The sequence below is a fragment of the Canis lupus genome, chromosome 1 (genome assembly GCF_003254725.2).
Source record: "Canis lupus dingo isolate Sandy chromosome 1, ASM325472v2, whole genome shotgun sequence".
Taxonomy (NCBI): Eukaryota; Metazoa; Chordata; class Mammalia; order Carnivora; family Canidae; genus Canis; species Canis lupus.
This window is the reverse complement of record NC_064243.1, coordinates 60,765,725-60,788,199: the sequence shown is the minus strand read 5'-3', so window position 1 is coordinate 60,788,199 and position 22,475 is coordinate 60,765,725. Positions and strand designations below refer to the sequence as shown.

At 34.9% G+C, this 22,475-nt stretch overlaps 1 protein-coding gene and 1 long non-coding RNA gene across 6 annotated transcripts in view; one reads left to right on the top strand and one right to left on the bottom strand.

The window, feature by feature from the left end:
• TBC1D32 (TBC1 domain family member 32) overlaps positions 1-22,475 on the top strand; it is a 209,004-nt gene that overhangs the window by 114,361 nt on the left and 72,168 nt on the right. For all 5 annotated transcript variants that reach the window (XR_003126426.3, XM_025422883.3, XM_049115029.1 and 2 more), the window contains 3 exons: positions 14,806-14,928; positions 16,163-16,271; positions 17,196-17,289. Coding sequence is in view for 4 of the 5 variants with exons in the window: in XM_025422883.3 (XP_025278668.1) it covers positions 14,806-14,928; positions 16,163-16,271; positions 17,196-17,289 (326 nt within the window). In the remaining variant the exon portion in view is untranslated. The remainder of the gene's footprint in view (positions 1-14,805; positions 14,929-16,162; positions 16,272-17,195; positions 17,290-22,475) is intronic.
• The window catches only part of LOC125755859 (uncharacterized), a 36,807-nt gene continuing 29,254 nt past the window's right edge, over positions 14,923-22,475 (bottom strand). Inside the window, exon 3 of the long non-coding RNA XR_007413306.1 lies at positions 14,923-15,455. This is a non-coding gene — a long non-coding RNA (uncharacterized LOC125755859). The remainder of the gene's footprint in view (positions 15,456-22,475) is intronic.

The following is a 22,475-nucleotide window of genomic DNA, read 5'->3' as shown; positions in this document are numbered from 1 at the left end:
AGTGACTCATCACTTAAATACAACACCCAGTGCTCATCACACAAGTGCCCTCCTTAATGCTCATCTCCCGTCTAGCCCATCCCCCGCCCACCTCCTTCCATCACCCCTCAGTTTGTTCTCTGTCTTTAAGAATTTCTTAGGGTTGGGGCACCTGGGTGGCTTAGTTGGTTAAGTGTCTGACTTTTGGTTTCAGCTCAGGTCATGATCTCAGGGTGGTGGGGTCAAGGCCTGGATGGAGCCATGAGCCTCTGCTCAGCCTGAAATCTGGGGGAGATTCCCCCTCTGTCTCCTCCCCCTTTGCACCTTTTCTCACTTATTCAGGCTGTCTTTCTCTTAAATAAATAAATGAAATCTTAAGAAAAAAAAAAGATTCTGTTATGGTTTGTTTTCCTCTTTATCTCTTTCCCCCTCTCCCATATGTTCTTCTGTTTTGCAAACCTCTCAATTTGTATGGATCTCTCACTCTCTGGCACACCTATGTCATCTAGAGTACCAGCTACTTCCTTCCCACTGAGGGACGTCCAGTTAACATTATATAAATAGTTTTTCTTGGTGACCTGAGGGATGGTAGGACAATGAAGGTGGTCTTGGACTAAATTTTGATAAAATTTAATAGTTGTATTACTACTTTCCATGTTGGTGAAAGCAGACTGCTTCCGGTGTTCACATTGGACAAATCAGCATTATCTTACTATTTGTAGAAGGTTCGTTAATTGATTTTTGTAAGCAGACTATCTTGATGTCTTTTATTACATATAATGAACACACACTAAGGCTTGGGGAAAGACAAGACCATTGGGCAGATTGAACAGTGCTTCCAATTTCTGATGTATATGGAACTTTGTTCACAGAGGCTCATGGTCAGTATTTAGTATTTCAGAATATTTTGGTATCAACGATAAAAGCATGGTTGGCTTTCCACTGTTAGAAGACTGGAAAAATCCTGAAACTATCAATATTTTATATTGATCTTTTTTCCAAATGTAGTTTATAAATTGTGGCCATTTTATTTGAGTAATGTATTTCAGGGATGTCTGTATTTCTTCACAGAAAATTTAATTCACTTATTAGATTTTCTTTCCCCTTGTGGCAGTAAGATTTCTGTGGATTATTTGTCTAGAAATAATGCTTATGTGCAGCATTAAATGTCTAATAGAGATAAGGATTTAGCCTTCAGTACCTGAAATAAGGTGAGAAAGCTGGATTATTGGACGTCAGCTTATTAGATGTCATCAATAAACTTGGTTCAAATGAGGTAATAGAGTTGGCTAAATATCACCACAGGTATCCAAATGCTTTCACAGAGTTACTAAAGGGGCCTGAATCCCTTCCCACTTTAATCATTTGTTATGCCTCCAGAAGTTTTGCTATGGACAAACTCTTTTGTATCTTTATCACCTTCAAATAGCAATTTCATAGCACCTAGGGTGCTAGACTGTTTGGGCTTATAGGAGCCACAAGACTATAATAGCATGGATAAGACTGCTTAGCATTACATGAAATCGGAAATAAAGGAACATCTAAGGTCTTTGACTATTGTTTGTCTTTTGATGTACAGAAACTTAATTTCAATAAAAGTAACTTAATGATGCCTAACCTAAGAAGGTTTATGTCTGGGGTAGGTAGAGTTAATCTACTTCTAACCGTATTCTGAGAGAGATAGACATGTATTAAATACACATACTATTCTGAAATTTTTGCCTGTGTAACTTGCTGTTGATATTTTAATATAAACTAAATTATTTTTAATACTTTTTCTCTGTTCATAAAAAATAGACAATTGGTTATATACATACTCATATTTACATTTTGAGATATGTCTTTCTGGTCATTTTTCTAGATCAATGGCTATAAAATAATCTGCACACTTCTATTTACTCTGTAAACTTGGCTTTAATATTATCTTTGGGCTAAAAAAAATTAGGCTTTTCCTTCCATGTTTAGTCTGACTGCTAGCTTATATAAATATGCTGGTATAATTAATGAGCCATTAAGATCTGTTTATTAGATGATTACATAATTGAGTAGCAAATAGTATTATTTGTTATTGAGTCTTACAAGAATCTTTTTGCATAATTATTAGAGCATGCATTTTTTATAAATGTTCTAGATTTATTTGTTACATACATGTTTATACTTATGGATGTAATGACTGTTTTTTTTACATTGCATTCGTAGATAATAGTTGTTTTTTTCTGAAATATTAAAAATATAAATATTACATAAAATATAAACCTATAACTTAACAAATTGTTGTAAAATAAATGTCCACATAATCCCCATTGAGTAAACATATTAAGAGAACTTATTAGTTCTCTTTTTATTTGATTTTGTTTGATCATGAGTCCCTTCATTCCCCCTTATGGTAACCACTATTCTGACTTTCATGGCTAAATTTACTTCTTTGGTTTACTTTATATTTTTTCTACATAGGCATGTATTCCTAAACAATGTATTTTAATTTTGCTGCTTTTGGAGCTTTATATTAATGGTAGCATAGACTGTATATTCTATCATGCCTGACCTTTTCTGTGTAGTGTTATTTCTAAAATTAATGTTGCATGTATTTCAGTTAATTTATTTTCATTGCTGTATAATCCATTGTATGAATATATTGTGTTTTGTTTATATATTATGCTGTTGGTGGACATTTGGGTTATTTCCAGTTTTCTACTTTGGGCTATTATAAACAACTCTATTACATGTGAAATGTCAGCTACATATTTATTTGTATACATACATATATGCATAATTTTTCATTGTGTTGCAAAACAGATATCTGAATATGCAGAAGTCTGTTTCTGAATTTCCTAATGTGTTCAATTGGATTTTTTTCATACTATACAAGTATCACATTGTTTTAATTAGTATAGCTTTGTAATAAATTACAACAACTGATAGAACAATTCTTTCCACTTTTTTTTTTCAAAAAATATCTTGGCTACTTTTACTTTTTTCCTTTACATAGAATTTTTTTAAAAAGATTTTATTTATTTCAGAGAGAGAGAGAGAGAGAGCAGGGAGAGGGGCAGAGGGATAGTGAAAGAATCTCAAGCAGACTCTCCACTGAGCCCAGAGCCCAGAGCACAGTACAGGGCTCGATCATCTCACAACCCTGAGATCATGACCTGAGTCAAAGCCAAGAGTTGAACACTTAACCAACTGAGTCACCTACACGCCCCTCCATATAAATTTTACAGTCAGTCTGTTACACAAACCAGCCCACTGGGATTTTAATTATTATTGGAGTGACTCTTTAGATCAATAGGGAGTTCATTGACATCTCCATAATACTGAGTTTTCCAATTTGTAAACATGATATGTATCTCTATTTAAGTGTTCTTTAATTATTCTCATTAAATTGTTTTTCTTTTTTCCAATGAGGCCTTCTATATCTTTTGTGAATTTAATATTTGTAGCTTAATATTATGGTCCTCAGTATGTATTATAGTATGTGGCAGTATCAATCTGTGGTTAAGAACATGGGCTCTGGAATCACATTGCCAGAGTAATATTAGACTTAGTTTTGACCTCTCTATGCTTCTATTTCCTCATATGTGAAATAGAGACAGAAATTCCTCATAGAATTTTTGTGAGACTAAATATGTTATACTTCTCCCAAATTTAGAACATGAAAAAGCATCTGATAAAGATTTAATGTATATACAAATTATTCATTCATTTATATTATTCTCTTTTAAAACATTCCTTTTAGATTATTAGTGGATGCATTTAGTTGAACTCTTATAAGAAGCTTAAACCTTAAATTATTACATAATGTACATTTAAACTAACTTCGTAACTGAATCAAATATACATCTTCATAATATTTAATATTCTAATCTAGATAGGCACTATATCTAGTAAAATTTTTTACATCCTATAGTGATATGTTTTAGCACTCTACATATAGGCTTATGCATTTCTCATTGTTATCTTCTATGTTATTATTTTTGCTATTGTGAACACAATTTCATTTTCCATGGTAATGTTTTAAATGGTTATTACTGGTATGTTATGTAAATTATTTTTTGTATTTTGTTACTGGTTACATAATTCTCACATACATGTATCTCATATATATTTACATACACATACTTTTCTCCTCGTTTCTAGTTGTTTTCTCCATATCAACCAAATGACACACTTATAGTTTCTTAGATATAAATGTTGGAGCTTTTTTCTATTTGTCTATAATGTATTACCACAAACCATGTGGCTTGAAACAACACTCATTTATTATGCCAGTTTCTGTCTTGGTACACCTTAGCTGGGTCCTTTGTCCACAGTGTCACAAGGCTACATCAAGGTGCCACCTGGGGCAGTGGTCTCATGTGAAGTTCAGTTAGGTAACTTTCAAACTTACACAAACTTTTTCAAACTTACACAAACTGTTGGTGGAATGTAGTTCCTCATGATCTTAGGAATGAGGGTCTTATTTACTTGCTCTCTATAGGCTAGAGGCCTCTGTAGGTTGTCAGCTGAAGGTTATCCCCAACTCTTAGAGGCCATCTGCAGTTCCTTGCTATGTGTCTTCCCCCAAATGACTGCTTTGTTCCTTCAGAGCCAGCAGAGGAGAGAGACTTCAAGCAGGACACATAATCTTATATAACTTAATCATATAATCCTATCTCTTTCCTCACTTTTAACATTCTCTGATTAGAGGCAAGTCAGGTCCTGCCTATACATAAGGGAATCACAGGAAGGCATGAGTGCCAGGAGGGTGGGCATCTTGCGGATCCTAGAGTCTGTTTATTACAGAGCCATTTTTCTGATCAATAGATTCTTTACAAACAAAACCCTGTTTTAAGCCACTATCTTATCTAAATTATGGCTATAGCTTTTTAAAACTGGTGTATCTTTTTCAGTCCCTGCCTAATTTCAGTCTGTTTTATATATAGCCACCAGAGTGATCCCATTAAAACACAAATCAGATCACGTCGATTCTATACTCACAAGGTTTCTCTCATCAGGATAAAACCATACTCCAGTGGTTTCTCATGTCGTCAAAGAAAAATCTGGAGTTATTGCAATGGCCTTAGAGAGTCCTGTGTGATCTGGACCCCTCATATTACTTTGACCTCATCTCCTAATACTTCTCCCTTTTTATTCCTCTTCAGTTTTACTGGGCACCTCACTCTTCAAACATGCCAGACATGCTCTCACCTTAGGTTCTTTGTTCAAGCTGTTCTGCCTGAAACACTTTTCCTTCTGATGGCTCCATGGCTTGCTTCCTCACTTCTAACAGGTCTTCATGAAGTGTCTGTCACCTTCTTGGTGAGGTCTTCCATAACCACCTTATTTAAAATTGCGTTTAGTTATCCATCCCTATCACCTCCTTCTTAAAACTCTCTATTCACTTTCTTTCCTGCTTTAGTTGTATCCATACTGTGTTTTGTTAACTTTTTATATTGTCTTTCCCTCTAGTATTTTGCATTTCATGAGGCCTGGGATTTTCGTGCAGTTGTGTTCAGTGATGTATCCTGGGTGCTTAAACAGTGGTTGGCACTTAGTAGGTATTCAACCAATATTTCTTAGAATTAAGTAAATTGAATTTTGTATCATGGAAGAGTGGTTTCCAAATAAACAGCCTTATCATCTTCTAAAGGAAATTATTACCTCTTTTCATAATGGCTTTTTTTTTTTCATCTTTTTTTTTTTTTTTTTTTTTTTTTTTACATTCAGCTTAAACTTCTAGAAAATGTTAAAAAATAATAGGCAATTTTGCCTTCCTCATGACCTTAATGGGAATGCATTTCCTGTTTATGCTTTTAGCTCTTGCACGGAGATAAATTTGTTTTTAAAATCAAATTAAAGAAGTAACCTTTCTTTAATTTACTTAGAATTTCTTTGAGGGCAGGGGATAGAGAGTGGATGTTGAATCTTAAGTAACTTTTAAGCATCTGATCTGATGATTATATGGTTCTTTTCTATTACATACTGATGTTATGAATTACATCAGGAGATGTTTTAATATTAAACTATTCTTCCTGGAATGAACTGTACTTGGTCACAGTCTGCTGTTTTTTAATTTATTGCAGGACCAAATTTGCTAAGCTTTACATTATTCCTATTACTTGTAAGATCTTAAAAGTCGTACATGATTTGTTAAAGTTTCTGTTTACTCATTCTCTAATGAGGAGAATCCAGTCTGGCATATATTTGTTTTCAGAGTTGCTCCAGTTCACCTTGGACCATCTCATTGTATTCTAGATCCTATAGACTCCTTCTTTTGAGCATAAACCAGAGGACACTGAGGGTCAGTTTCACCTCCTATTCACTGATAAGTAGCCTAGAGAAATCAGAAAGACCACTAGGTCTCCCTACACCTTCATAACTTAAAGCCTTTTTACTTAGTTGATCCTTCCTATTTTTCTAACAAAATATCTATATAAAGTCATCCTTGACATCTTTCTTCGTTGGCTCCATATATTCAGGATATTTTGTCAGTTCTTGATGTAATTAAAAATCCCTCTAGATAACTGAGTCTATGTCTGGATTTTCTTTCTTTCTTTCTTTCTTTCTTTCTTTCTTTCTTTCTTTCTTTCTTTCTTTCGTTCTTTCTTTCTTTCTTCCTTCCTTCCTTCCTTCCTTCCTTCCTTCCTTCCTTCCTTCCTTCCTTTCTTTCTTTTTCTTTCTTTCTTTCTTTCTTTCTTTCTTTCTTTCTTTCTTTCTTTCTTTCTTTCTTCTTTCTTTCTTTCTTTCTTTCTCTCTCTCTCTTTTCTTTTTTCTTTTCTTTTCTTTTCTTTTCTTTTCTTTTCTTTTCTTTTCTTTTCTTTTCTTTTCTTTCTTTTCTTTTCTTTCTTCACATATCATTACTACACTTTAAAGATTACTGCAGCTTTGTAATGTGTTCTGATGTTAAACCTCTTCCTAGTAGTTATTCCATTGTTTTGCTGGTATTGAATGGTGTTGTGGAGAGTCTGAAACCAACTTAACCTCACCCCCACCCCGACACACACTTAGTGATTTGATCTTTTTTTTTTCCTGGATACCCCACTGATTCTTTTAATTTAAATCTAATTAATAGCTTGATTAGGCTTTGTCTCGGTGTTGACTATTCTGGTGCAGTTTACCCTGGGACATGTCGTACTTTATATACTTAGGTTCATGGCTTCTTTTCTCACAGAATCTCTTGACTAATATCATTAAGGTGTGTCCTGCTAGTTCTGTTTCCTCATCAAGAAATTGACAATTTAAATTATTTCCATTATATTTTCCACACTCCTATTCAGTCTTCAATACCTTGTGTTTTTTAAGTCTGCTTTTTTTTTCTGCTTCCAATTGTGCTTTAATTTTTATAACAGTTTTATTCTTTTTTTTTTTCTTAGCTTTGCCAGTTGATGTTTTAAATTGTTTTTTTTTTCTCCTTTTTTTTCCCCTGAGCTTGTACAGCTCTACTTTGTGAAGAGCTTATTGGAGACCATTGCTTTTATTAAATATTTTTGACATAACATTCTATAAGTAGTACAATGTATTTTGATACATTGATACAACTTAATTCATGGAAAATTATTTGGTCATAGTTTTCAAGTGTTTAATGGCAACTGTTTGTGTGTGTATTTGTATTTAGCACCTGTTCATCCTGTTATTTTCCTCCTTTTTCTTGGAGCACCTTTGTACATATCCCATGGTATTTGAAGAGATGTTAATCTCTTCATTATCAACTGTTTGTAGGAGGCTCTTGTTGAAGAGAAAACAGGATCATGTTTCCTGTTAGCTGGAATTTTTCTATAGGCCTGAGTTGTGTGTGTGTGTGACCCTTTTTTTGTGCTGTCCCACCCATCTGACTATGGAGGTAGTCAGTTTTGCTATCAAAAATTATCTCTATAACCAATAATGAATTATTGCCTGTCTGACTCCTTGTTCCACATTTCCTCTTCCTACTAAGAAACATAGTAGGACCAGGGATACTTCTGCTGCCTTTTTCCACTGTTGCAAACAGACCAAAAAGTTTTTCCTCTACATTCTGTGTCTCAATTTTGAGAAATTTGAGAAATTTGTTCTTTTTACTTAGGAGTTTATTCTTTGGGGAGGTGGTGGTGGTGGTATTTTGTTGTGTTTTATTGTCATGGGCAGCCATGACATTTTTTTCTCAATTTCTACCCCTCCCCTATCAGTGTTTGTTCTATTTTTGCTACACTTGACTGCCTTCAACTTATTTTATGGCTAAAAATTTTTCGGTTATGCTATTTTCTTTTCCCCTCAATCCATGAAGTCATTTCTAGGATAAGAAAGGGGAAATGCCAAATTAACACTGTAATCTTCAAAGAACTCTGAGTCTTTTGGTTTTATTGTATTTTATCTAGCAAAAATTGTTTTTAGTTTTATAAACTAAGTATGGACCATTTCTCTAAATTGATGACAGATTTTTCCCTTAGTTTTATATATATTTAGTTATTTTGCCAGATACCTAGGGATTGACATTGAATTACCATATTTGATTCTTTTTTAATCCAAATTTTAATTTAAAATCTAGTTAGTTAACATATATAGTACAATGTTGGTTTCGGGAGTAGAATTTAATTCATCACTTAAGATAACACCCAGTTCTCAACATAATAAGTGTGCTCCTTAATGCCCATAATCCATTTAGGCCATCCCCTGCCCACCTCCCCTCCATCAACTGTCAGTTTGTTCTCTATAGTTTAAGAGGCTGTGATTTGCTTCCATCTTTTTTCCCCCCTTACCCTGTGTTCATCTGTTTTGTTTCTTAAATTCTACATATGAATGATATCATACAGTATTTATCTTTCTCTGACTTACTTTGCTTAGCACATAATACACTCTAGCTCCATCCACAATGTTGCAAATGACAAGATTTCATTCTTTTAGATAGTTGAGTAATATTCCTTTGTATATTCCTTTTCTTATGTGATTGTTGAAGTTAGGACTTCCAATTCTACGTTAAATAACAGTGGTAAGAGTGGACATCCTTATCTTGTTCCTGACGGCAGAGGAAAAGCTCTCCATTTTTCCCCATTGAGGATGATACTAGCTGTGGGTGTTTTATAAATAGGCTTTATGATGTTGAAGTATGTTCCCTCTAAACCTGTTTTGTGAGGGTTTTTATCAAGAATAGATTATGTATTTTGTCAGATGCTTTTTCTGCATCCTTTGAGTATATCATGTAGTTCTTACCTTTTCTTTTATTAATGTGGTGTATCACACTGATTTGTGAATATTGAATCAGCCTACAGTTCAAGAATAAATCCCTCTTGATCGTGGTGAATAGTCCTTTTAATGTACTGTTAGATTCAATTTTCTCGTATCTTGTTGAGAATTTTTGCACCCATGTTCATCAGGAATATTGGCTTATAATTGTCCGTTTTAGTGGGGTCTTTGTCTGATTTTAGAATCAGGGTAATGCTGTCCTCATAGAATGAGTTTGGAAGTTTTCCTTCCATTTCTACTTTTTGGAACAGTTTGAGAAGAAGAGAGATGAATTCTTTTCTTTCTTTCTTTTTTTTAAAGATTTATTTATTTTAGAGAGGTGAGACTTATATTGCTATGTACTTCTCTCTTATGACCACCTTTGCTGCATCCCAAAAGTTCTGGACTGTCATGTTTTCATTTTCATTTGCTTTCATGTATTTTTAATTTCTTCTTTAATTTCCTGGTTAATCCATTCATTCTTTAGTAGGATGTTTTTTAACCTTCGTGTATTTTTGGTCTTTCCAAATTTTTTCCTGTGGTTGCTTTATAGAATTGTGGTCAGAAAAGATGCATGGTATAATCTTAGTCCTTTTATACTTGAGAAGGCCTGATTTGTGACCCAGAATGTGATCTATTAGGAAGAATGTTCCATGTGCACTGGAAAAGAATGTGTATTCTGCTGTTCTAGGATGAAAAGTTTTGCATAGGTCTGTTAAGTCCATCTGGTCTAGTGAGTCATTCAAAGCCATTGTTCCCTTGTTGATTTTCTACTTATATTATCTATCCATTCCTGTAAGTGGGGTGTTAAAGTTCTCTACTATTATTGTATTGTTATCAGTGAGTTTCTTTATGTTATTAATTGATTTATATGTTTGGGTGCTCCCAAGTTGGGGGGCACAAATATTTGTAATTGTTAGATCTTCTTATTTGACAGACCCCTTTATTATGATATAGTGCCTGTCTTCATCTCTTGTTACAGTCCTTGGTTTAAAAAGTGACTTTGTCTATTTTAAGTATGGCTATTCTCTCTTTTGATGTCCATTAGCATGGTAAATGGTTTTCTATCCCCTCACTTTCAATCTGGAGGTGTCATTAGCTCTAAAAGGAGTCTCTTGGAGGTGTATACAGATGGGTATTGGTTTTTTTGTTTGTTTGTTTTTATCCATTCTGATACCCTGTGTCTTTTGATTGGAGCATTTATTACATTTACATTCAGAGTGATTATTCATAGATACGCATTTAGGGACGACTGTGAAGTCGTTATTTCTGGAGATTCTCCCTGTTTCTTTCTGGTCTTTGTTGCTCTTGGTTTTTCTTTCCCTCTCAAAGAGTCTGCTTTAATATTTCTTGCATGGCTGGTTTAGTGTTTACGAAGTTCCATTAGTTTTTGTTTGTCTGGGAAACTCTTTATTTCTCCTTCTATTCTGAATGGCATCCTTGCTGGATAAAGTATTCTTTGCTGCAGATTTTTCCCATTTCGCATGTTGAATATATCATGCCACTCTCTTTTGGTCTGCCAAGTTTCTGTGGATATATCTGCTGCTAATCTGATTTGTCTTCCCTTGTAGGTTAGGGGATTTCTTTCGCCTTGCTACTTTCAGGATTTTTTTCTTATCTCTGTATTTTGCAAGTTTCTTTGGATAGATCTGCTGCTAACCTGATTTGTCTTCCCTTGTAGGTTAGGGGATTTCGTTCCCCTTACAACTTTCAGTATTCTTTCCTTATCTCTGTATTTTGCAAATTTTACTAAGATATGTCTTGGTGTTGGCAGGCTTCTGTTTATTTCGATGGGAGTTCTCTGTGCGTTCTTGATTTGGATGTCTCTTTCTTTCCTCAGATTAGGAAGTTTTCAGCTATGATTTGCTCAGATAAACCTTCTGGCCCCTTTCCTCTCTCTTACTCTTCTGGGACTCTTATAATACGAATGCTATTATATTTTATGGAGTCACTAAGTTTCCTAAATATGAATTTGTGATCCAAATTTTTCTTTCCCTCTTCAGGTTTATTATTTTACATAATTCTATTTTTTATATCACTTATTCATTCTTCTCCTTCTTCTGTCCCTGTGGTCATCACAAATCCCATCTGTTTTGCATCTTGGTATTAGCATTTTTTATTTCTGACTGACTAGTATTTGGGTCATTTATCTTTGTGCTAAGGGTTTCTCTGTTTTTTTCTATGCTTTTCTCAAGGCCAGCTAGTATACTTATGATTTTGTTTTAAATTCTGGTTCAGACATATTACTTATATCTATTTTGATTACCTCCCTGCCTGTGACCTCTTCTTGTTTTCTCTTTTAGGATGAATTCCTCCATCTTGGCATTTCGTCCAGGTCTCTGTCTTTTATGTGTTAGGAAAGCCTGTTCCTGGGCCTATTTCCACTAGAGCTGAAGCTTTGTAGCACTCTGATGAGTAGACCTAGAGCATGCAGCTGGTCTTCTGGGGGAGGGACCTGCTGCTGCTCTCTCAATCATATTTTCCCTATTAAAAAGACAGGTGGAGAGCACAGAGGGGCAGGGTGTGGTGTAAGCTGCTCCAGCCTCCACTGTATGCGCTCTGTCCCTCCCTGAAGGTCTGTGCTGATGCGAGTGGTGAAAAATGATGTCAGCCCGCTCTCATTTCTGGACAGGGGAGTTCACACCTACCACAGTTTAAGAGGTCCTCACAGAAGAGCAAACAGTTTCCTTTCTTGTATTTCTGGCTTCCGTGAAATCCCTGCCTTCACCCTGTCTGTGTCTAAGGCTTCTGCCTACCTGGTGGCCTAGTGCTCCTTTGTTTTATCTTAGGCTTGCAGCTAGGTTTCAAAACTACAAATTTTAGGAACCTGGTGCAGATCCTTTGGAGGAAGGTCTCACCAAGCTCTGGCTAGTACTAGTTTGTTCCAGAAAAGCAGTTGTAGGACCATGCAGGGGTTTGGAGTTTATGATAAAGTGTAGCAAAAAGCCAGTATCCAGATTAGCTGCCTGCAGTAGTCATCTCTGCTCATAAGCTAATGAATGGGGCAGCTCAATGGCACCCACAGCTCTTTTGTCCCTTGAGAGGCAGTGCTGCCTCTCTCAAATGCACTCCAAGAAGGGGAACTCGCCCAGCATGATCCAGGGGATCCTCAGAGCATGCAGTCAGCTCCAGGGCCTCTGCCCTTTTTCTCTACAGGAGCACGCTGTGCCCACCAGGCTTACCCTGGGAGTGGTATGGACTTCTAAAACTTCAGACTTTCAGCTCTGCTGTTTATAAAACTTATGATAATCAGCTCCTCTTATTTTCTCAGTGTTTTTGAGAAAGTGTCTTTCTTGTGCAGTCCCCTGTGTTCTGCTTTCTCTTTCTCTCTCTCTCTCTTTCTCATCTCTCCATGATCAGGGCTTCCTCCTCTCTGCAGCACCCAAGATTCTTTTCTTCCCTGAATCACATCACCATACGTCTTACCTTCCATGATGTGGCCTCTTTTCTCCCTCTGGTTATGCAGTTTGTTCTCCCAGTCCTCAGATTGATCTCCTGGGTATTCAGAATGATTTGACAATTATCTAGCTGTCATCAAGGGATGAGGCAAGCATAAGGGCTTCCTACCATGATCACCATGATCTTCACTCCTCTCACCATTTTTGACTCTTAAAGGCATCTGTCAAACATTTTTTCTCTTTATGGATGCCACTGAATAGGTAAAACATGCAATTGCACCAAGTTCAAAAACTATAAAAGATACTCAGAAGTATGTTCCTCCTCACCCCCAAAGCTAACAATTCTTACCAGTTGTTTTGTCCTTGTAGAGAGATTCTATGTAAAAACAAATACATATTTAGTATGCCTGGGTGGCACACTTGGTTAAGCATCTGACTTTTGATTTTGGCTCAGGTCATGAACTTGGGATCATGGGATCGAGGGCCATGCTGGGCTCCATGGTTAAGATTCTCTTTTTCTCCCTCTCCCTCTGTCCCTTACCCCACTGAGTGCACTCTCCCTCTCCCAAAATAATTAAATAAAATGTTTTAAAAACAAACAAAACAAAAAACAAGTATGTATTTATGAGTATATTCAAGTGATTTTCCATTTTTATTCAAATGATACTGCTATATACACTGCTTTGTGCTGCTCTGTTTTCACTTAACATAACTTGGAGATAATTCTTTATCTAAACATATATAGTTGCTATGTTGAATATCTGCATAGTATACCACTATAAAATCCTCTTCAAACATTTGAACTCTGTTCTATGATTGGACTCTTAAGATTTTTTATTTGCTCTTATGACCAGTCTGCAGTAAGTGTTCTTATAAATATGACTTTGTGCTCATCTTTGAATATAACTCTAAGATAAATCAGGAAGTACGTGATTAGAAGGCTGGTTGCTTCTTGAACTCTTGTTTCCTCAAATACCACCTTTCACAGAAACTGTCCCTAACCACTCAATCTACCATAGCCACCTAATTGATGTTGTCTTCATATTACCTTTTTAATATACTTTTTTATCATAGAATTTTTAAACATGAGAAGTAGAATGAGCAATAATATAATGGAAGTTCCATGTACCTGTCTTACTTTCATCAGTTATTAGTATTTTCCAGTCTTGTTTTATCTCTCTCCCCTGCTCCCATAAACATTTTTTAAGTTCTTTAAAGCAAATTCCAGATATGCCATTTTCTAGGAACAATTTGGTATGTATATCTAACATTTAAGACCTGTTTATTTAAAAAAAAGCATAACCACTTTGCCATGGTTATATTTAACAAAATTAACACCATTTTCCTGATCTCATTCAGTATCTATCCCATGTTTTCCTATGTGACTAAAAAATGCACTTTATAGGTTTTGCTTAAATCACAATCAGAACAGAATCTTCACATCTGCTTGATATTTTGCTTTTAATTTATAAGTTACCTTATCCCTTTTTCGTATTTTTCCCTGAAAAAATAATATATAACAATGTGTGGGATTTTCCAAATTCTGGGCGTGGTTACTGTTTTCCTCCTTGTGGTCATCTTTCATCATATTTTTCTGATTTTTGTATTTCCTGTAAGCTGATAGTGTAATGTGTAATAACTTGCTGGCTAGTTTCAGGTTTAATTTTCTTGGCAAGAATATTTCATAGATTGTGCAGTGTACATGCTTTTGCATCGCAGCAGGAGCCGCATGATTTCCACTTATCTCTCTTTTATCGATGTTGAGAGACAAGTGGAAATCATGCATGTTTAAAGATAGATCAGTGTGTTTGGGTGTTATTAGCTTTATTTGGCAATTATAAAGTTAGCCATTGACATTTTACCTAATGAACATTTCCTGGATGGGTAGAAAAATTAGTCTGTCATTCCTTATGTAATTAATTGCTGATACAAGTGGTGGCAGTTTGCAGTTTTTATGAATTTGCTAATGTCCTCTAATTTCTAAATTAGTAGTTGAGAATTTACTATTCCTACATTTAGATAATTAAAAAACTAGATTAGAAAATGCCCCTGATCTTTAAATAATGTTCCAATGAGAAGAACTTTTGAAGTCTGTAACTAATCAAAAAGATTACAAATGTGTTTGAAGAAACTGTGATCTTTTTCATAAAATTTGTATTCCCATGTGGAGGTATTCTTTTGAGACACCAAGAAAGTTTCTTAAACTTTTAGGATATATTTTATAAAATCTGCTTTATTGTCTCTTTTTATATAGGTTATTAAGTGTGCTGTGCTGTGATCTAGACACTCTTCTCCTGCTAGAGGCTCAGTATCAAGTATCTGAAATGTTACTAAATGCTCAAGAAGAAAATATCTTAGAAACCTCTGAAAGCCACAGGTAAAACCAACAAACAAAAAACTATTAAGACACAATATTAGTAACAATAGTCTTTTTTTACAGATGCTCTGTTAAGACAGTAATTTTGTGCATATAGTCTCATGTTTTCCCCCAGATTTAAATAACAAAGTCAAAAGCAATTAACATAAATGTCACCATTAGAAATTTTATGATAAATGGTCATGGGGAGGGCTTGAACAGTACTACTTTCTAAGTTTTTGTTTAATTGAGCTTTTTCTTAAAGATCTGATTTTATTGATGGTTCCATGAAGTTTTATCACCTTCAAATTCAGGCTGCATGTGTAAGATGACTTATTAAACAAAATGTTTGATTTCATGTCCCTTGTAGAGTTACTCTTTATCTTTACTTCATTCTCTTAATTATGTCAGTTCATATTCATAAATTCTGATTATTACAAAATGAAGTTATGGTAATATCTTGATTTTTTTTCTGTTATACTTGTCATTGCCTCAATTTGGCTGACATTCATTGAATACACATTCAAAAACTGGTATTATTTTCATGTCTGTAATTAAATAACAAAATATATATTATAAATATATTATAAATATATAATATATAAATATTTTGTATATTTAATATATAAATATATAAATATTATAAACATGTAAATATTATTTATATGTATAAATCTATATATATTTTGTGTGTGTGTGCATATATATATATACATATATATATATGTATATATATATGTGTGTATATATATATATATGTATATATATATTTCCATTCTAGCTGGTTTGGAAAAATATAGAAGACCAGGCTTATTACTGGATTCTCTTGATTTGATATAGAAGGATGGTATTAACAGCTGCAGGAAGTATAGAATCTACTTCAAAAGCAACATTTAGATTTTGAATTTAAGGTACTAGGCCTAGAATCTAAGGGAACCTTTACTAAAAATGTGAAAAAGTCATTGCGGAAATAATGTAGGTCTTAATTCCATTTCTTTAAATGTAGTAATATTTGACAAAATATTATTTTATTAATATTTATCTTATATCAGTTACATCTCTATCAGTCCTTTGTTTTCTGACAAAGAAAGCTATAAGATAAAATGAATTTAGCCCTTTTAAGTGATACATTGTTAATCATTTTCCAGATTTTTCTATAGAAAATTTTCTTTTTTCTTTATACTGTACTGAATCTAAGTTAAGATTTATATTCATATTCAATTTAGATGACAAAATTGATATGTCTGTTTTTCAGGCATTTCATAATTGATGGCTTATCAGTAGAAAGAAATCACGTTCTTGTTAGAATAAATTTTATTGGTGGGCCCATGGAACGAATTTTGCCTCCAAGGGTACTAGAAAAGGTAAGTGGGGTAAAGAAGAATCTTTGTTACTAGAAAAGCCATAGGATACAAATAAACACTTTCAAATGAAAATAGTATTCTTCCTGACAGAGAGCTCCTGAGTGCTAGTTTGTATTGCAGAGTAGGTTATTGTTTCATTAAAAGTTGCCTTTTTGTTTGATGTGATGTTTATTTTGGATGTCTTTGTCTTTTGTGATACCCAGTTTTTATTAGATGAACATATTTTTTTGCGTTTAATTAACAATATTGAGTATTTCTCCTTCCATCAGTATTTGTAGACTTTGGCTTTCTCTTGAAGGAATTTTTTTTTTATTAAGTACATTTTTGCTCTATCAGTTTGGGGAAGATGAGATAGAAATGATTGACACTGCAAGATAAACAGTTTGGTTTTTTAAATTTGTTTCCTATTTCGATATAGGAAATACAGGTTCTTTTGAAGCCATAATTTTCCTTTCATGGAAAAAGATAGTAAGGCCATCATTATCAGTCTTAGTTACTACAACAAGTTACCATATATTTGTCTTCAGGGCTTGTGCAATGTCATTTCTATTACATTTCATTTTGGTTATTATCCTTTAGAGAATTGAATTGTAATTGTCAAATAGCTTTTAGTTAGGCTACAACTCTAGTATCTATGAAATGAAAGCCAGTTTATTTTTTTTTAATTTTTTAAAGGATTTTTAATATTTATTTATTCATGAGAGACACAGAGAGAGGCGCAGAGACATAGGTAGAGGCTTCTCACAGAGAACCCAGTGTGGAACTGGATCCCCAGACCACGGGATCATGCGTTGAGCTGAAGGCATACACTCAACCACTGAACCACCCAGGGGTCCCTGAAAGCCAGTTTAAATTAGTATTTCAGAAAGCCTTAAAATTCAATATTTTATCTTACTTCCTAAACTCATTTGTCTTCTTTTTTAGGGTGATGATCCATATCCTTGGCCAATGTTTTCATCCTATCCTTTACCAACCTGCTATCTGTCAGAAGTTACAAGAAATGCTGATCTAAAACAAGGTGAGATATTTACCAAAAACTGCGATGTTATTTTTGTGCTTTTGTGGTTATAATTTGAAAAAAGATAAAGTATTATTATGGGAAATTAGTACAATTTTTCATTCAGCTTATGTATGTGAATACATTTATGCCTGTTGGTTTGTAAATTTTTTACTAAATTATTTGTTATGATACTGAATGATTCTTATCAGAACCCTTTTTGGTTTAAAAAAGGAATTATGATTTTTAATGAATTCTAGATACATAGGATTTTATTCAGAGTAATATTTTTTAGTATGCATGCCATCCATAAGTTCTGTGTCCTCAAGACTTGAAATATAAACATAATGAATAATAAAAGTTCAGATATCTACTTTAGAGGAGTTTATAAACTTTTGGAGAATACATTCAAGTAATTAGATAGCTGTATGATAGTGCAGTGTGTGATAGGAACTAAATAGACAAATGTGTAGCCTGCTAGTAGAATACATGCAGGACACTTTCAAAGGAAGTTGGTGTTTGAAGCAAGGCTTGAAATAGGTGTTTTTTTGGGTAATAGAAGAGCATTTTTGATAAAGGAAAACAGAAGCTTGAAAGGAGCAAATTATATTCAGAGAACTGTGAGTAGTTCAGGATGTCTGGGATTTGGAATGTGAGGACAAGAGAGACCAGAAGTAAGATAACTGGTGGTAAGCCACATTTAGCCATAAGGGCAGTGTAGCTCAAGACTTTATTGTGAGAGCAATGAAAATGCAAACAGTTTTTATTTATTTATTTCAAAGTTTTTATTTATTTATTCATGAGAGACACAGAGAGGCAGAGACATAGGCAGAGGGAGAAGCAGGCTCCCTGCAAGGAGCCTGATGTGGGAGTCAGTCCGAGGACCATAGGATCGCGACCTGAGCCAAAGGCAGACACTCAACCGCTGAGCCACCCAGGCATTCCGCGAACAGTTTTTAGATTAAGGAATTCTAAGATGAAATATGAAGATATATTATCGAACTATTTATTAATTTGAGAAGTTAAAGCTTCTATCAGGGTAATCTTTAATAATATCAAGGTTGCACTGGAAAAAATAGCATGTATAAGATTCATTTAATATAGTTAAGATTTTATGGAGTGATTGTTGAAAAAATATTTCTGTATGAGACTGCATCTGTCTTTTACTTTTCCCTACGTTTTCTTGCTTTGAAACAATTAAGAGCAGCCATCAATTGATATGTGTTGTTTTTGTTTCTAGCTAGTGTTTGAGATTTTTTATTACATTTCTCACAATTGCATAGAAACAAAAATTGTGCTTTGTTTTTTTATTTCTATCTACTTAGAGGTTAGGGAAAGAGAAAGAACATGAGGAAGCTTTTTAAAGTTTTTTTTTTTTAAGATTTTATTTGAGAGAGAGTATGAGCAGGGGGAGGGAGAGTGGGAAGGACAGAGGGGGAGGGAGAAGCAGACTCCCTGCTGAGCAGGGAGCCCAGCACGGATGCCAGGCCCCCAGGACTGTGACCTGCGCTGAAGGCAGATGCTCAACCAGTTAAGCCCCCCAGATGTCCCTAAGGTTTTTAACATTTGTCTTTATAATGCACTAAAATTTTTGCTTTTGTTTTCCTCTTGCAATTCTATTGCTTTCAGAGATGTGTGAGTAGATAGGAAGTATTTTTCAAGAAGAAACTCTTGAGAGAGTATTGTTTTGGATACTTTACCCCACTGACTCACTTCTTGCAGTGAACCAAAACCTTTCTCAATATGTTACTGTCATGCTTTCCTATCCTACTTTCAGTGTTTTTAATGCCTTTATATTTTGTCATTCTTGTTGTAGGTTTCATCATTTATTTGCCCCCTCATTCCTTTATTTAACATTTTTCTCAAGTGCTAATTATCAGGTGCTTCACTAGGCATTGGAAATAAAATGATGTACCTTTTCCTGATCTTTTCCTTGTTACAATAAAGCATTGTTCTTTGCTAAGTTTCACTTGGAAACACATGTTAATTTTTTGAACAACAAATTCATTATCAGTTTTATTATATATGACTGCCATATTTGGTAATTTGATTCTTCAAAATAGTTTGATTAAAAAAATATTCCCTGGGACACCTGGGTAGCTCAGTGGTTGAGTGTCTGCTTGTGGCTCAGTTCGTGATCCCGGAGTCCTGGGATCGAGTCTTCAATCCAGCTCCCCATAGGGAGCCTGCTTTTTCCCTCTGCCTCTGTCTCTGCCTCTCTCTCTGTGTCTTTCATGAATAAATAAATAAAATCTTAAAAAATAATCCTTATCTTTTTAAATAAAACAAGGCAGGGCAGCCCCAGTGGTGCAGCGGTTTAGCGCCGCCTGCAGCCCAGGGTGTGATCCTGGAGACCCGGGATCGAGTCCCACATCGGGCTCCCTGCATGGAGCCTGCTTCTCCCTCTGCCTGTGTCTCTGTCTCTCTCTCTAGCTGTGTCTCTATGAATAAATAAATAAAATCTTAAAAAAATATATATATTAAAAAAAAATAAATAAAACAAGGCAGACAGAAATAAGAAAAATAAGATTAAATGGACACTTCCTAAAAAGGAAGGATATATCATCAATTCCTAGGAATTATTGCTCAGAGGAATATAATTTTACTCCTTGCTCTACTCTTGAGAGCTGCTTAGGAAAAGGAGTAATAATAGCATCTCTGTCCCGCCCAGAAGATCACTGCAGATGGTTATTGACGTCAGGCGGGTCCATCATACCGTCGGGCAGTCCTGTACTGCGTCCCCACGTCTGAATTCTCCCACTCTCCTCTTCTCTCTCATCAAACCTTCTTCACCTCATCCCCATTCATCCTGTCAGATGATAATTTTGTTTTCCAGGTTACCAAGGAAATAGAAACAGAAACAGCTTCCATGTGTTGCTGATAAACACCAGCTTACTCAGCTGCATCTATTCCCATTTCATGTTTTTGTTACTATGAATAAGCTGCCAGTGCTACTTAGGAAGGCCAACTTCTCCAGCCGTGCACTACCTTCCGTCCTCTTCTCAAATATACTGCTTCTAACAGTTCCTCCTTTTCCTTTATTACTGCTTTTTGGGGGTGTTGGGGGCAGGTCTCCATTGTAGCTTTTTTGTGAACTAACAAGCAATACTGTTAATTCTTCCATATTTAAAACATCTTCCTTTGAACCTACTTTCACTTCTGTCCTTTTTTGGCAAAATTCTTTGAAAGCGTTGTCTAATCTTGGTGTTCCAGTAACTCCTTCCATTCTCTCTTGAACCCACAGAGCTAGCTAGGCTCTCACCTCTACCATTTACACTGTGATTAAATCCACTGAGTAGATCAGTCCTCATCCTACTAGACTTAACATTATTATTCAACATGTTCACTCCTACCCTTTCTTTTGAAACACTTTCTCACTTGGCTTTTAGAAAATACATGATGTGATTTTCCTTCTGTTTATTCTGGCAAAATTCTTTTGTCTCCTTTGTTTGATCTTTCACTTTTCTCTAACCTCTAAACTTTGGAGTGCCCCAGGGCTCAGTTATTAGTTGCCTGTTTTTCTAGCTTTACTTACTCTTGAGAACATCTCATCTTATGACTAAAATACAGTCCAATAGGCTGTTGGCTGTCAGGTTTATATCTTTAACCCCTACCTCTCCTCTGAACTCTGCATTCATATCTAATTGCCTACTTGGCACCTCTGCCAGGAGGGTTAATAAGCACATCAAACCTAACAAGTCTGAGCTAAACTTCTCATACTCCCTGAAAATCTATTCCTTTGGTATTCCTACTCATTTCAGAAATGGCAATTTTGGCTTCCAGTTCTTTAGGCAATAAAACTGAAAGCATTCTATGACTTCTCTTTGTCTTCATACTCACATCTAACCTGTCAGCAAATGCTCTCGACTCTGCCTATCTGAAATCACTTTCACTCATGCACTACAGCCCTCATCTCTCACCTGTATTATTGCAGTAATCTGCCAAGTAGTCAGTGTGTTCTCAGTACAACCATCAGAGTAATGCTGTTGAAATGTGGATTGCATCACATTACTCCTCACACTGAAATCCTCCAGTGGCTTCCCATAGCTAACAGGGCCGAGTACATTTGTGACTTCATTCCTGTCAATGCTGTGTTTTAACTTCAGTACCATTTTAAACCTTTTTATTTAATTCCACATTTCCCCACCATATTGGACAGTTCTCTTTCTGTTTGCCCTAAAATGCAAGTGTTTGAGACATTATTCTCAATTTAATAACAGTACCTAATACTTTCTCCTAATAATAGGGTCCTGGTTTTTGTTAAGCAGGAGAAAATGATGTAGGCACCAGTGGATAGGCCAGGATGTACATCACAGAGCTATCTCTGTGAACTCAATGAGAAAAATGGAGCCAAATGCATTTATAACAGGTATAAAGCTAAATTAAAAGTATGTTTCTGGTTAAATACAGGTCAATAAATGAAACATTGTACAATTTTAAACACATTATGTTTAAGCTTTCCATTTACTTTTTTGATTTGAAAGTAATGATTCATTGATTCTGATAGGTGTTATTTTAGTTGTCATTGGCACTGCAAAATTTTGGGATATCATTTCATTGTTGTGGGGAAAAAAATCACTCTGGTTGTGTGCACATGGTGACATCCTCTCATTTGTCTCCTAGCTTCTACATTTATTCTTCTTGCTACAGTTAGCATCTCTTCATCTGTTAAATTGCCTCTTGTTAGCTCATTGGCATTAGTGTTTAGCTATTAGATAATTTATCTTCATCTGTAAATAAGAATCTTGAGACATCATCTGGTTCAGTTATTTTTCTTTGTGCACTGTTTTAGAGTCATCATGCTAAAATGTAAAAGCCTTGTAAAAACTAGTGATTAACATTATCTATTTGTGTACATATATGTAATTATGTTTATGCATGTATAAGCGTGTTGTGTATATATGCGTACATGTGCATCTGTGTATATATAAGTGATATATAAATAATCTTAGACACATGAAAACATCCTCTTCCATGTGGTAGAAATGACTTGGGATATCATCTTTCTGTTACTCTAGAGTTTAAATAAATAGGTAGAAGGTTGTGAATGTAGTAACTTACTATTACCTGTGTAGCAGGTAAAAATGAAAGGGGAATAGGAGAAAGGAGATTTGTACTGTGTTTAAAAGCCAGTACAGGTTTGTGCAATCAGGAGCTGCTAAAGTGAACTACTGGAGATTGACTCATAATGTCTTTTGTATATGAAA